We start from the raw sequence: 16,122 nt of genomic DNA on the forward strand, positions 1-16,122 counted from the left end.
ATAGAGTCCACCAGAAAACATTTTCACTCCAATGTACTTGATCTACCTGGTACCTTGAATGCTGGGAAAGAAACAATGATGCATGTGTTCATGGATGAATTAAATGATCCAAGCATAATTCACTGACATTCCTTAAACTGAATGACACAAAGACTGTAAATAGTATTGGTTTCTGGGTTCCCAGGATAAAATGGAATTCTGAATAGAGAACCTAAATAAACGGAATCACTTGCAGATGTTGTAGTCTGAATGATTAACAGATCCAGCCAGACGTTTCATAAAATATGCTGTGATTTTTTAAACAGAGAGAAAAAGTTGAGATCATGTGGTTTTGGACAACATAGCCTTCTACTTGCAACAAAGGGGAGAAAAAGCAAATCAGACCTACTTTGTTTAACAATAGGAGACAAGGGGCTCCAGAAGCTGTTCACCCGTTTCCAGGACTTTTGTGTAGCTAGAGGGTTGGTGATAAATGTAGAAAAAACGAAATATTTGATACTACGCCCACCAAGGAAACTGGGTCGTCCTCCCACCTTGAACTCGGTCCCTCTGGAGAAAGTATCTGAATTTGATTATTTGGGTTTGCGCCTGAACGACAAGATGAACTGGTCTTCTCACATTGACAAGATGGTTCTTTGCCACAAAAGGGTAGGGGGTGCCTTACTAAAGGAATATCATACATCTTCCAGATCCTCAGTGGCGCCCGCAGTTGAGATCTACAAGGCAAGGGGGGTCACTTCTGCCTTGTATGGCGCGGAGCTATGGGGCAATTGTAATGTGGATTCCCTATCCAAGGCCGAAAATAAGCTCCTAAAGGACCTCTTAGCCCTCCCCTCGAGCACCCCCACAGTTCCGGTGCTCTTGGATTTGGGCTGGAGAAGCATCAAAGTCCAGGCCCGTCTTCGCCCATTGCTCTTATGGTCCCGCATATGGAGGGTCCCGGAACTAAAATCTTATGCCGAGGGCCTATCAGAAGTAATTGACATGGGGGGCTGGAACAAGATCAAGTGGCTGAGGGACACAAAAAATCTTCTGGGGGAACTGGGCCTGGGACACTGTTGGTCTACAAAATTTACTCCCCCAAAGGCAGTCCTCAAAAAACTTTATTGGGACTGGGTCTTTTGTCAGCAAAGCGGGAACCCTAATCACTGCAATTCGACTACAGCGTTCCTCAGAATAAAGGATGTGGCATTATATGAACCTTACATGGATTTTATCACTATGCCAGTGGATAGGGCCCTTTACTTCAAGTTCAGAGTTGGCACTCTCCCGCTAGGAACAACTGTATCAAAGTGGAAGTCCCATGCTCATTTATCCCCCTTCTGCGCATGTTGCCCAGCCTGGCCAGAAACGGTGGCTCATGTACTTTTTGAGTGTCCAGATTATATTTATCCAAGGAGATACTGGTTGAAACCCCTTTTCAAACGCTTGGGAACACGCATACATTCGGTGGCTCTCCGAATTTTACTGACTGATACCTCCCCTCTCATAGTCTGTGGTGTCTCCAAATTTTTAAAATGTTGCTGATTGATCCGTTGCAAGAGATTGTCTATATCGGTTTAATTCCTTTTTAGCTAATTTATCTTAGGGGGTTCCCTACAATTTTATCTTCTTAAAATGTATGACATACTTGCACTTTTTTGTAATGTTGTTTTTATAAATGTATGTTATGCTTGTAAGATATCTTTGCATATCGAATAAAGCTTTCAACCAACAAAAAATAATTCACTGACATTCCTTAAACTGAATGACACAAAGACTGTAAATAGTATTGGTTTCTGGGTTCCCAGGATAAAATGGAATTCTGAATAGAGAACCTAAATAAACGGAATCACTTACACATGTTGTAGTCTGAATGATTAACAGATCCAGCCAGACGTATCATAAAATATGCTGTGATTTTTTAAACAGAGAGCAAAAGTTGAGATCATGTGGTTTTGGACAACATAGCCTTCTACTTGCAACAAAGGGGAGAAAAAGCAAATCAGACCTACTTCGTTTAACAATAAGAGACAAAGTAATAGTGCAATGAGCAACTGTGTCTCTGTTAGGGATCTAGGGGTATATGTATGAAGCCCAATTCCCGTTCACAAAGGGGCCGATTCTCAGAATTGGCCCATTTGCGAATGGGAAAAGGCCTTTTGTGATGTACCATCTCAAAAAGCCATTGCAAAATAGGGAATCGCCATGTTTGTGATTCCCTATTTTGCAATTGCATTTAAGGAATCGCAAATTGCGAGTCCTTAAATGCGATGTAGAAAGCACCTAAGTTGTGTGAATTTGGCAAAAGAAATTGCAGATTACCACTAACTTACATTTGGTGGTAATTAGCAAATTCTCTGTAATAAGCACTTTTTTACTTTTTTCAAAGTGCTATGTGGCACACATATGTATGTGCGCCACATGTGCACATATGCACATTTCAGGGGTACAACAGGATGTCCTTTTGGAACCTTTGCACCATAGAAATTGTGTGCGCAATTTGCGAGTACCTGTTGGGTACCCACAATTTGCGCACGCAATTCCCATTCATATGGACCTATTGGCCTATAGGAATGAATGGGAAAGGATTCCTTAATTGCGACTCACAGTTTGCGAGTCGCAATTAAGGAATGCGTAGGAATCGCAGTTATTATTGCGATTCCTACCTACATAATTTGCGAGTCCTTAATAGCGATTCACAAAAAATCGCTATTAAGGACTCACAATTTGTCTTTTCATACATATGTCCCCTACTGACTTATCCTGGTTTTTTAAGAGTTCTAAAAATTCCACGTAGTAGTTTGAGCATTAGAATCAGTCAAATTGAACAAGTTGATCTTGAAGGGTCCTTCCAGTGTTGAAAATAAACACAGCTCTCTTTACCCAGACCCACCTCGCTAACACTCACCAAAAATAAGCATTCTAGAAAGTTCTTTGATGACGTCTGCTGTAGTTTTGACGTCATCAAAACTGCTGTGGTTTTGAGATGTGCTGTGGTTTTGAGATGTATTGTTACACCATTTGCTGGATGGCTCGTTAAAAGTCGCCAGCCAGGGTCTCATATTTTCTATACAAGACAAAAGTCCCAACAGATCGAAAGGGACGTACAATAATCAGGAAGCATTGTGCACCAGCAGAGAACGCACAAATGCAAAGTTACAAGAGTACCTGCACATTGTGTTAACACTATTGGTAGGCATATTGAATAAATGCAAATCAAATTCACACCTTCGATGCAGTATTGTACTCTATCTCATAACCTGCCATCAACATTACCTACCGTGAGTAATCAGAAGGGGAGGCTTCATATAACTGTCTATCATGATCCTTTTCCCGGGTTGGTGAATGGGGTGGGTAGCGACAAGGTGCTTGGGGAGAAAGACCAAAATGAGATGGAGGAATTATAGGACAAGAGAAAGCATTTATATAGTACATGTATTCCAGTCAAGCAGCCATAACATCAATGCAGAAGAAATTATCAATTAGGTAATGCATAAAAGTTTAATTTAATATTACTGGTATCTAGCTGCATATGTACTACAACGGAGTGGTCTTGCTATCTTGGTCTTAATAAACGGCGTATTATTAATAGCTGAGAACAAAAACTACCTTGTGCAGGGGTCAGCAGGTATCCTGTGGTATGGTGTTAATCAAAAGGAAAGACCAGATATGGTTGAACCCCTCAAGTTAGTCTTGGAGTCTTTAAATGATTCTTTCATTCGACTCCCATTTCTCTTGTGTAAATATGGTGTGTGAACTCCAGAGAGTATGGAAACCATGCCTGTCATCAGAGAGGCAGATATCAATTTACTCCAGCTATGAGTGACACCATCTATACAAGACGCGTCATATATTATTGCAAGTTTAGTGATTTACTACGCTTTTTAAAACAAGGTAATACGCCTTATTTTAATTTCCTTCCTTTTTGTGTTTTCCTAGTGTGCCAGGAAACAATGTGGGAAGTCTTCAAAATATTCTGGGACCGACTCCCTGACCGAAATGAGTATCAGAACTGGATGGAGCTGTGCCAGGAAGGCAGTCTGACTGTATTTGAAATTGGGGCCAATTTCAGCCACACAGAAGAGCATCTCAGCCTAATTGAGAAGGTACGTTCGGACCAGTGTGATTTAACTTTTTAATAAATACAATTCTGTGTGCTCCTACATTTTGATCAATTTGTACATCCCAGTTGATTTGTATTTCTACTTGAACATCTACTTTACGGTCACCACTGTTAAAAACATTTCGGGTGAAATAATACTTTGAATTCTTGTTTTTGTTTGGTCATTAGGCACTTCACAGCACACAAAATGTGCACTCCTAATGCGATGACCTATTTTGAGTATTTTTGGCACACGCCTGGGATTCACACAAACCAATTCCTTCAATCTTAAGATAGAAATTCTCACCATACTCATACAAATGAATTTTCCAGTCCTGAGGTCATTTTAGGGCAGCCTGTCTGGAGGCTTGTAGTATTTTACCTGAACCTGCTTAGCCCTTTTACAAATCACTTACACGCCCTTCTGATAAGGAAGTGAGACTCCCAGACGTCTGTCACCACTGAGGCTTGCCAACTTGTTCCCCTGGCCGAGGGAGCATTAAAGGCTTATCCATTGTCTCCTGCCGAGATGTCTGCAGTGCATTCAAAGCTAATCTTTGCAAATCACGCACACCCTCTGCATCAGTAGTTAAATGGCGTTTAGTGTTGGTAAGGACGTCTGAAAAGTGGAAGTGCAGCAAGATGTGAATGGAGTCAGTGTTGTGTTCAGGCCCGGCTCCAGGATTTGGGATTTGGGTGGGCAATGAAGAAGAATGGGTGGGCCATGAAGATAAGTGGGGCTGTCTCATTGTCCCCACAGATATTACTTAAAAACTCAATGTAAAGATGTGACGATACAGCCCTGATTCCACTTCGTCACGCTGTTTAAAAGATAAAATAATTTTTCAAATCTGAATTTACTGGTATACTTCCGATGTCTAGAGAACATACTGAAGAAATTGTAAATATTTATTTGCGCCCAGACGAAGGATTGGTGGATATCGGTCCTGTTCTGAAACGTGCATCTGCGCGTTTTTCCTCTTTTCTTGTTTGTTTGGTTTTTTGTATATATATATATGAATGTTAATTATTTGTGATCATTTGTGTGTTTTATGTATATATTGTCTAGTGGTATGATTGATGATGGTCTGGATGGGTGCGATAGTGTTGGATGTATTGAAGTTATGAGAGGGCGTTTTCACATATGTTTCGAAATGTAAATAGAATGTATATATATTGATGTCTTTATTGTCTTTGGATCTATGAATGAACATTTCAGAAAAAATAATAAATAGACATGTTTTTCAAATAAATATTCTCTGTGTGGGACAATGATGATGTTTTGAAAGAAATTAGAGTAATTACCTGACTATATATTTTTTCTAGGGGAGGTTCCTTTGTTCTTGATTATGCTGTCCAGAGACTCCCAGGTGTCTGATAGCTGCCTGGGCCTATGCATGTTAGGTGAACTGCATACCATACTATCGCCTGGTTCTGACTACTAGTTTTCCTGTGCATTTCTAGAGGGTTAAATCTATAGGTTTGATCTCTTCTGCACTCTCCACTTCAACATCCTTTCTCTCCATGTCACCCTCCTCTCTTCCGACTTCACGCTCCTTTCTCTCTGCTTCACCTTGCTGTCCCGCTCACTTCACCCTCTACTTCCTCCCACCCCACTCTCTTCTCTCTTTTCATCATCCTACTTTCTCTCCGTCTTAGCTACTTGTGATTGTATGTCCCTTCACTTTTCTCCACTCTATTTGATATTTCTTTTACCTCACCCTCCTCTCTTTTCACCTCATCCTACTTTCTCTCTCTCTTGATCACGTAAACTTGTCACTGTGCAGCAACGTATTCTCACTTCACTTCATCCTTCTATTTCCACCTCACTCTTCTGTCTCCACCTCACCCATCTCTCTCCACCTCACCCATCTCTCTCCACCTCACCCATCTCTGTTCCTCGCCCTCCACTCACTCTTACTTACTCTTCCCTGTCTTTCCGACTTGCCCTCCTTTTCTTCCCATCACATCCACCTTTTGTTCTCACTATCCTTCCTCTTGTATCCACCTAATCCTCATTACCCCTATTACCTTCCCATCTCTCAGCTTCACCTTTGCTTCTCTCCACCTCACCCTTCTCTCTCTTATAAGTTTAGGGCCTGAAGAGCAGCAGCCTCTGGAATTACGCAACACAATCTTGTGTCGAATAATGGGCTTGGAACCCGACCATAGGTTATCATTCATTGACATCATTGTTGTTCTTCTTTGCTGCCTTTCTCTAGATTAAAAAACAAAACGTATTTAACTTATCCCCTCCCTTGTTTCTTTTCCCCTTCAACCCCATATCGCGTCCCTATTTATTCTCCCCTTTCCCCCACCACTCCTTGTATCTTTATCTTGAATGACTCTGCTGTCAGAATGTTTTTTTATTTGATTTGTTACTATGCCACATTTTAATACTTAATTTACCCTATAATTTCACTTTCTTTGATACACCTCCAATTCTTCTCCATTTCTCCCCTAATGTCTTTCGATCTCTCGTGCTTTCTCTCCTTCTCCTCTTTTCTGTTCTCTCTTGCTTTTACCCACCTTCCCACTGTTTTATTTCCCATATCCCTCTCTTGTACTTTCTTTCTTCTTCCTTCCTCTCCCCCTCCCACCTGCCCCATCTTTGCAATCTGAACCTAAAAAGCACTAAGGACCGGCCACTGTGGCCGCTTTATAGTTCTTTTTTGTGAATCCACCCACCCCTCCTCGCCCATTTAGCCACCCATCACCGGATTGCCAAAGTCAAAAGCCCTTCCAGGGGCGAGACCAATTTACTTTGCCAATGCTTGTTTACACATGTTAACAGTGTGGAAAAAAGGCTTCACCTCATTAGTGACACGTAAACCTTTGTGAAAAGTCATCCACTGTGCAGCAATACATCACTGTGTTTTTAGTAACATTGGATACTTTTGTGATGGCTTTTTTAAATTAAAATTATGCTGCAAATGATGCATCATGTGGCAAATTCATGATTACGCGTAAAACGATGCAGCAGCAGAATCGCATAAATGCAGTGACCCTGACTATTGCGGGGAATGAGATTTTAATATAAATTTATGATCAATTTAATAACTTATCTCATTCGTCAATTTTGGATCGGTTTTTATCTGTCATTGAGTAAAAGACAAACCCCGCATAGGTTAGATAAACCCCATTAACTGACGCCACTCTAAAGAACCACTTACAACTGATAAAGTTTAAAAGATTTAATATAAAATTAAGAAAAGTTGCAAATACAATCCTCTCAGGATCAAATTCAACAATTATACAGGAACTAGAAGGAAAATATATTCTCTAAAAGAACCTCAGTCTATAAACGAATACAATTAAAGTCAGTTCAAGAATCAGCAAATTAAAAGCATCGATATGAAGTGGTTCCTTTGCGTCATCTACAGAAAGAGAAAAAGTAATCAAGTTAAATCTGTCCCTACTCTATACTACGTGACATCCCTACTTCGCAAGTTCCTAACCTAAAAAGGTGTCAGCAGTTTGACTCCCAAAGAAGTTCAAACTCTCTTAGCCTCTAAAGGTAACTTAAGTTTAAGAAGCAGTACCCTTGTGCCTACCCATCCGCTCTCTAAGGGTCCTTGGCCTACTGCTCTCTTGCGCTCTGATCTCTCTCTCTGGACATCTGCTCAAGTCATCTACTCTTCGCCCTTCTCTCTCTTCTCGCTCTGAGCAATTCGCTATCTTATCCCCGGGGTGCTGTCCCTAAAATACACAATCACAGTGTGGGTGGAACGCCCCTTCGACGCCCACCACGGACTTTCCCCGTGAGGTCATCTTCTAGCTTTTTCCTTGCTTCGTCTCCTTCGCGTCGTCCGTTAAGTTGACCTTTCTTCTTTAGACGCCATCTTCGTCTTCTCGTTGGTGACTTCATTTGACACTTCGGATCAAAAGTCTATAATCTCAGCAGAACTTTAATCTTTATGACTATGTATATAACCTTTCTTGGTCCTGTGAATGGTCATTTCAAAACAAGACTCAAATTCCAAGCGTCTCCTCTCACGTTTAGGCAATAAACTTTGTCCGGCATTGTCACCTTAAATCTAACAAGAACTAGACTCCTTGGCTCTCACGTTCACAGCAAGGCTATTCACGACTCCTGTGAGCCCACTAAATTACATACAGCGGACTACCCTCCTGTGAACCCTTGGTCAGCCAGGTTAAAATCACAAATGACCTAAACCCTTCTAACATTTTTACAAGAAGCCTTCTACACAGTATAACCTTTAACACACATTTATATACAATCGCATTTAGCAAATCCTTTACGTATAAGTGAATATATTGTACATAGAATATAAATTACATAGAGTATAACTTTATATTCTCATTTGCTACATCGCCGTGTATGTTCTCTGCACATTTCTCCATGTTATATTTCACGCCGTTCCTCCATTTAAAGTTACACACGTACATGAATTCTACTTTGCACGTTCTACATTTCGTAAGCATTTCTACACATTTCGACATTAGCCCACTACGTATACGGGCCTTCTAAAACTAATACATGTTCTAAAGTGAATACAGTTACATTTCCTATATTACTTTGATTACATCGGTTAACTTTATGCTATAAGTGTCAACTGCACGTTACGATATACATTTCATTCCTACGTTATACGATGTGCTTGTAAATATGGCTCGCATATATGTTTTATTCAAATTGCGCTCTCTCAGTTCCCCCCTTTGATGACTTTCAGGAGTCATCACTAAATGCAATTTGAATAGCACCCTTACACAGAACTAGTTACAATATTCCCTCTTTTCATCGTTTCGAGAGCTCTTAGGCTTTTGTACTGTTGATCTTGTAACGCAGCTAGTCTCCTTTCTTGCTCTCTCATGGATCTTTGTAACCGGTTCGACCTATACCATTTATACAATTTTACTAACCCTAATATTGTGATTATGCAAATTAATACTATTAACACAGGTTTTAATATATACCATACTATGCTTTTACCAAGGTTGGCAAACCAACTCCCAACCTTTCCTACTCCATGACCTACTTTTTCCCAAACATTTACTTTTGATAAATCTTCGATCTCTTGATGAATCTGTGTAATGTTGCTTATGACTTTCTCAAGTGGTTTTGAATTATCAGGAATATAAGTACAACATTCCTGAACCTTCAAAGCCTTGCAAACTCCGCCCTCTTTTGCTAGCAGTACATCTAAAGCAAGTCGGTTCTGAAGAACCATTGCTCTAATCGACTGCATCTCGCCTTCTACTAGCATTAATGACCTTGCAGTACTTGCAGATAATCTATCTACAACTGTAGCTAGTCTCCTGATCTTAACATCGTTAAGTATTAAACCTAACATAGGAAACATCGCTCCAAATACGTCTCCTACTACTTCTGCATCTCCTACTTCTCTTTTCGTTCTTGTCGAAGCCTTTCCTTCTATGATCGCTAAATCCTTTGCATGATATATTTTGGGGAAGACAATTGCCAAGTAACACGAACCATACCAATTATCAGGTAGTTTTACATAGACATTTCTTCCACATACAAAATACACATTCGGAATAGCTTGCATCCCTTTCATGAAATCTTTCGTATAGTACTCTAATCTAAAAGCATGTTCGCAGTTTACTTCACCTACAAATACATTCTCATAATACGTCTTGCTTCGAGTTAAACATAACTTTCCTTTCTGCGTCCTATCCAAAGCTATTGGACCATTGCTACCCTTCTTTTTATGTGCCTTCTCTTCTTCGGTCCAATCTGTTTTCCACTGTCCTGACATTTTTAAAATCTTCTGCCTTCTGTATCTGTCGTCTACTTGTCCTATGAACTTTTTCTCAACCTCTGACACTTTGCAAGTTAGATTATTTCTGCGTGCGTATGATGTATCTAATGTATCCCAAGGAAGAAAAAATTTAGCTAGTCTATCCTCCTTTTTGTAATAGTCCCACTTATTCATTTGTTTATAATTCGGAACTTCAGGCAATACCGAATCATAATTTGAAAAGTAGTACTCAAATCCTTCCCTACCATAAAATATACTAAGCAGTAAACTACATGTTATCCCATAAGTCAGTGGGAGATGATGATATCTAATGCCTTCGTCTACAGAAGCCGGCAATTGCATACAAACATAGCAACCCTTGGCCTCCATGGCATCGATATACTCATACAATAGTTTAGCATATGCGTTTGACCTAAAGTTTCCCTGTGACTCGTCTACGTGTAATCTACGAGCTTCTTCTGCCAGTAACGCCTTTTCACGTATCACATTGCTCTCCTCTTCCTTCCCCACAAGAGCAGGTCTCAAGGTCGTTACAGGCTTTACATCTGCTGTTTCTTTATCGCTTTCATGTCCTATTATGTATGATATTGTCACTACTGTAATTATGAGAAAAATTACTACCGTTATTAGTGTACCTACTATACATTTAGCTTTTCGGTTTGGGTTGCCGTTCTCCATGTTATCAAACAGCGTAGCTCCTTCTTTTGCGAAAAAGTTTTTCTTTTAAAGTGCTCTTTATCAAAAAAAAAGTCTCTTTTTCGCAACCAATGTCTTTTTCTCTTTAGCAACAGACAACCCTAACCCTTCTCCGTCCTCTAAATGTAATCCCTAATTTTATTCTTCTTTCCACTCGGCGCTAGGTTATCTTCTTCTTTATAGCTTATATACAAAAGTCTTTATGCATCTACAATTATTCTCGTACCTGCAGCTTTCACAACAATTTCCAATAATTCAAAACGAATGACTTTTTCTTCTTCCTCTGGAATTTGATGACCAAAAGTCGGAAACTGTAATCTATTTAGCACTAGATCTTGGATTTGACTCAAGTATGGGGGTATGGGAAGTGTGAAAGTCAGTAACCCCTCAGTCTCGAGTCCAGGCGTCAACATCCATATCTCCACTGCCACAAATGGATCGTGATCGATTACTTTCACTTTCTTCACTCTCCCAGATTTCTGTCCCCAAGACATCTGCTAGATAAGTCCACTCTGGGGTGGCGTACCTTCGGCAGGGCACACGTACCCTTCTCGATCTTCTTGGACTTTCAGTTCCTGAGTCTGTAGTTTCCTCTTCCTGATCCGATTCTTCAGCGATCGGGACAAGAGCTCTTTCTTGATCTGCTTTCAAGCTTGGCCTTCTCTTTCTCTCCGGCCAACTAGCTTCATCACTCCTTGTCCTCCTGCTCCTTGTTCTTGGACTTGTCTCTTGGTCGCTCTCTGCTTGTTCAGTATCTGATTCGATCTCCCAATTACTCTCTTCTCCTGAGGCGACTTCGGTCCCACTGGTGTCCTGACCTTCGTCGACCTGTTCCGTCTCAGTCTCAGCCTCTTCGATCACCTCTACAGCTTGGCTTTCCCCCTCTATGGCTTCTCCGCTTTCCGCTAGATTCTCATCCGAGAGAGGAGCTGTTTCTTCTAGAGGTGTTGGCACTCTTCGGGTGTGTGAGGCATGTATCCAATTTGGCAGGCCTCCACACTTTACCGCAGTATTCGTCACAAGTATGACTTGAAACGGTCCTCTCCAGCGCACGTCTAAGCAGTTCTTCCTGACGTGTTTTTTCACCAAAACCCAGTCCCCCGGACTCAGGTCATGGCACAAATCTTGTGCTGATGGAACCTCCGCAGCCTGGACCTGGAGGGACACAGAATTAACGGCATCAGATAGTCCCTTACAGTAGTCCAAGATCAAATCGTCTGTGATGTTCACTAGGGCTGCAGTCGGAACCGATGGCAATCTCATGGCTCTCCCCATTAGCACTTCATGAGGAGAGAGACCTGTTTTTCTATCTGGTGTGCTACGTATGCTCATAAGAACCACTGGAAGTGCGTCTGGCCAACTCAGGGATGTTGATGAACAAACTTTGGCAAGTCTGGACTTGATTGTACTGTTGATTTGCTCTACAATCCCTGAAGCTTCTGGTCGATAGCTGCAATGTAGTTTCTGATCGATACCCAAAGCTGAACATAGCATCTTCACTATTTCGCTGTTAAAATGAGTTCCTCTGTCCGATTCCAAAGAGGATGGCACCCCAAACCTCGGTATCAACTCTCTAAGTAACAACTTTGCTACTGTAAGTGTATCACACCTACGTGTAGGGTAAGCTTCAACCCATCTAGAAAATATGCAGACAATCACTAAAACGTATCTGAGTCTATTGCACTTGGGCATTTCAATGAAGTCCAGCTGCATTCTATTGAAAGGCCCCCCAGACCTCCCAATGTGACTCAGTGTGACTGGTGTTCTCTTTCCTACGTTTAGCTGCTGACAGATCGCACATCGCTGACACACTGCTTCTGCCGCTACTCTAAACTTTGGATTGAACCACGTTTGTCTGAATACTCTCACCATAGCATCTCTACCTATGTGTGCTGATCCATGCAATTTCCTTGCCATTGGACTAACAAGCTCATTTGGTAAAACTGCTCTCCCATCTGCAGAGATCCAAAAGTTCATCTCACTTCTAGTACAACCTGCTGTTTCCCAACTCTTTTTCTCATCATCTGGTGCATTTTCCTGAACACTCCTTAACTCATCCCACGTATCTACAGTATCTAACAACATAGTCAATTCCGTTCTTTCTTGGATTCCCCCCACTTTTACATCAGTGTGAGAATATCCCTGTTCTGCGCAGTAACGCGCTACTTCATCCGCATAGCGGTTACCTTGGGACACAAAATCTACATTTTTCGTATGCGCAGCACATTTGACAACTGCTATGGCTGACGGACCTTGCAATGCCTCTAACAATAGTCTCACGAATTCTCCATTCCTAATGGGAGAACCCGAGGAGGTCATGTAACCTCTTTGAGACCATAACTGCCCGTAATCATGAACTACCCCGAAACCATACTGGCTATCGGTGTATTTGGTGACTCGAAGTTTGTCGCCTGCTAGACAAGCACGCGTCAAAGCAACAATTTCAGCTACCTGAGCGGAGTGTACTCCTTCCAGGCAAGCGGCTTCTATAACTCTGGTAATTGTGCAAACTGCATAAGCTGCTCTCAGCTGACCGATACTGTCTCTTACACATGAACCATCAACAAAGAATATTTCATCGGGGTCAGTCAATGGCTCATCTACAATATCAGGTCTCGGTTTGGTGCATAGTTCAGTCACATCAAGGCAGTCATGATCTGTACAAATTTCATCATCAATATCATTTGGAAGTGGCATCAAAGTTGCAGGATTCAAGACGGAGCATCTTTTTAGGGTCACATTCTCGGCAGCCAGTATGACTTGCTCGTAGCGTGTGAGCCTGCTATTTGTCAGATGCTGAGTCTTAGTCCTGGTCATTAACAATTCTACAGAATGCGGTACGTACACCACTAACTGATGTCCCATTACCACGCTTTCAGAACGTTCAATGCTGACACCCGTTGCAGCTACGGACTTGAGACATCCGGGCAACGCTGCGGCTACTGGATCTAATGTAGCCGAAAAATACGCAACTGGTCTACGCGCATCTCCATGTATCTGGGCCAAAACTGCTAACGCGCATCCCTCTCTTTCGCAGCAGTAAAGCAAAAATGGTTTTGTGTAATCAGGCATTCCTAAAGCCGGGGCGCGACATAAGTCCTCCCTCAGCTGCAAAAACGCCATCAAACAATCTTTGTCCCATGGTACCGGATCACTTACTCCTTTGTGCGTCAGTTGTAATAACGGTTTTGCCTTCAGTGAGAAGTTAGCTATCCACTGTCGGCAATAACCGACCATGCCTAGAAACATCCTGACTTCCCTTTGTGTTGTAGGCGCGTTCATTTTCATGATCGCCTCTATTCTGTCTGGAGACACCTTCCGTTTTCCCTTTTCAATTCTGTGGCCCAAGTATTGCACTTCAGTCAGACAATACTGCAATTTACTTGGAGACACCTTGTGTCCATTCTCGGCCAAGTGATTTAGCAAGGTTATGGTGTCTACTCTGCAAGCTTCCTCAGTTTCTGACGCAACTAGGAGGTCGTCTATGTACTGGACTAGAACTGAGTTCTTGGGCAGTACTAGACTTTCAAGATTCTTCTTCAGTAGCTGGTTAAAGATCGATGGGCTTTCTGTATACCCCTGAGGGATACGACACCATGTTAAAACGCGATCTTCCAGCTTAAAAGCGAAAAGATACTGGCTCTCTTCATCTAAAGGAATTGAAAAGAAAGCCTGGCACAAATCTATTACCGTGAACCATTCAGCTTGGAACGGTATCTGAAATAATATCACTGATGGATTCGGTACCACTGGACAACATGAGACAACAATATTATTAATCTTTCGAAGATCCTGCACTATTCTGTATTTTCCACTAGGCTTCTGCAAACCCATAATCGGGGAGTTACATGGACTACCCACGATCTCCTTCAGTATTCCCTGTTTAATCATGGATTCGATCACAGGCTTTATTCCTGCAATCGTCTCTGGTGTCAACTTGTATTGTGGTGTTCTTGGATATTCGGCATTGAGTCTTACCAGGATCTTTACTGGTTCTACCCCTTTTATCAATCCTATTTCCTCTCCAGTAAAATCCCACACCTCAGCTGACACTTTCTCCCTCAAATCCTGTGGAAGCTCCTCCACTGTTAGGGTAGGATATAGTTCCACGCATTCCTGCGAGTTTACAACCTTAAAATCGGCATCCTCATCATTGGTCTGCACTTCTACTCCTTCAGGTGTGCAATGTATTGTGCAATTCAATTTACACAACAGATCTCTTCCTAACAGACACACAGGGCTAGAATCACAGATCACAAACTGATGTTCATCACTGTAATTCCCTATCTTCACTGATACTGGTTCTGTCAGAGGATTCGTCATCCTTTTGTTTGCGACTCCTACCACCTGAATCGTCTCTCCCGATATTGGCAAACCTGGGACTACCGCTGATCTCAACGTGGATCGAGTGGCCCCCGTATCCACCAAAAAGGTCGTAGGACATCCAGCTACTTCAGCCTCTACGTATGGTCCTCTCTGATCTACTTCCAGGGCTGCACCTAGAGTACAGTCTTCTTCCCTATTCACTCGTTGCCCTGTAAGAGGATCAACGTAGTAGCATTCTTCTCCTCCGACGAACAATGGCATTTGTCTATAGGTTTTCCCTCCATTTGTAATGCGAGGCGGTTGAGGAAACGGGGCTCGAGGAGTCTGAGTCCCCCCTTTGATAAACTTTCCCTTCGGGACTGTTGCTCCCTTAACCACGTTGTTCTGTACCTCTTCCTCCTCTTGTTCTAATTCCCCTGTCTCAACATTGTAAGGACACTCGCGTCTCCAATGTCCCACCTCATTACACTGATGGCACCTCGTTGTCTTTTTCAGTGTCGCAATATCCATTCTCGGTCTCGGTCTTTCCTCCTCATCTCTGCTCTGATTATTCTGTTTCTTTGCTTGCGTTCCTGATCCCTGTTGCCGCTGTCCACCCTTTCCAGCTGCTTGCATTTGTACCAGCATTAGCTTTTCCTTGAGCTTCTTTGCCTTTGAATCTATTTCATCGCTACAGTACCTTGCATACCTCAAAATCTCATCTAAAGGTTTGTTCTGCCAACAGATCAAATGCTGTTGTATCATTAGGCTTATGTCTGGTCTTAATCCTAGAACGAACTTCGACACAAACTGTCCTATGTCCTTAGGATCCATTACGTCTAACCCACTGTATTGTTTAAATGCTTTCAGTAGCCTCTCATAGAACTCGTGAAACGATTCTTTAGGCTCCTGAGTTGTTCGATCTATCTTAACCCAGTCTCTGTCTTGCACTGGCACTTTCTCTTTTAGCCCTGTTATTACCCTATCATACTTTTCCATGACTCTATCTGATGGACCATTTGTCTGGGTATCTCTCGGAGGCTCACAAGTGGGCCATTCAATACTAAGTTTGCATGCCGTCCACAAATCTCCGGGTACTACGATATCGAACAATGTGTTCAAATCGATCCACAGCACCTTAGAGATCTTCACGAACCTCTCTACCTGCTTGTACCACTCTACAGGGTTCTCTCTAAGTTTCGGGAAAGAATTAGTGAATGCCGCTAAATCCCCCCTACTCCAGGGTACATGAACGTAGTTTCCGTTCGCGATTTCTCGCAAAGGGAAAGCTTC

General features: G+C 42.1%; 1 protein-coding gene across 1 annotated transcript in view; it reads left to right on the forward strand.

Annotated features, from left to right (window-relative positions):
* IMPG2 (interphotoreceptor matrix proteoglycan 2) overlaps window positions 1-16,122 on the forward strand; it is a 904,006-nt gene that overhangs the window by 176,104 nt on the left and 711,780 nt on the right. The window contains exon 3 of the mRNA XM_086934482.1: window positions 3,922-4,088. Within this exon, the coding sequence (XP_086790608.1) occupies window positions 3,922-4,088 (167 nt within the window). The remainder of the gene's footprint in view (window positions 1-3,921; window positions 4,089-16,122) is intronic.

Source organism: Lissotriton vulgaris, chromosome 8 (genome assembly GCF_964263255.1).
Source record: "Lissotriton vulgaris chromosome 8, aLisVul1.2, whole genome shotgun sequence".
Taxonomy (NCBI): Eukaryota; Metazoa; Chordata; class Amphibia; order Caudata; family Salamandridae; genus Lissotriton; species Lissotriton vulgaris.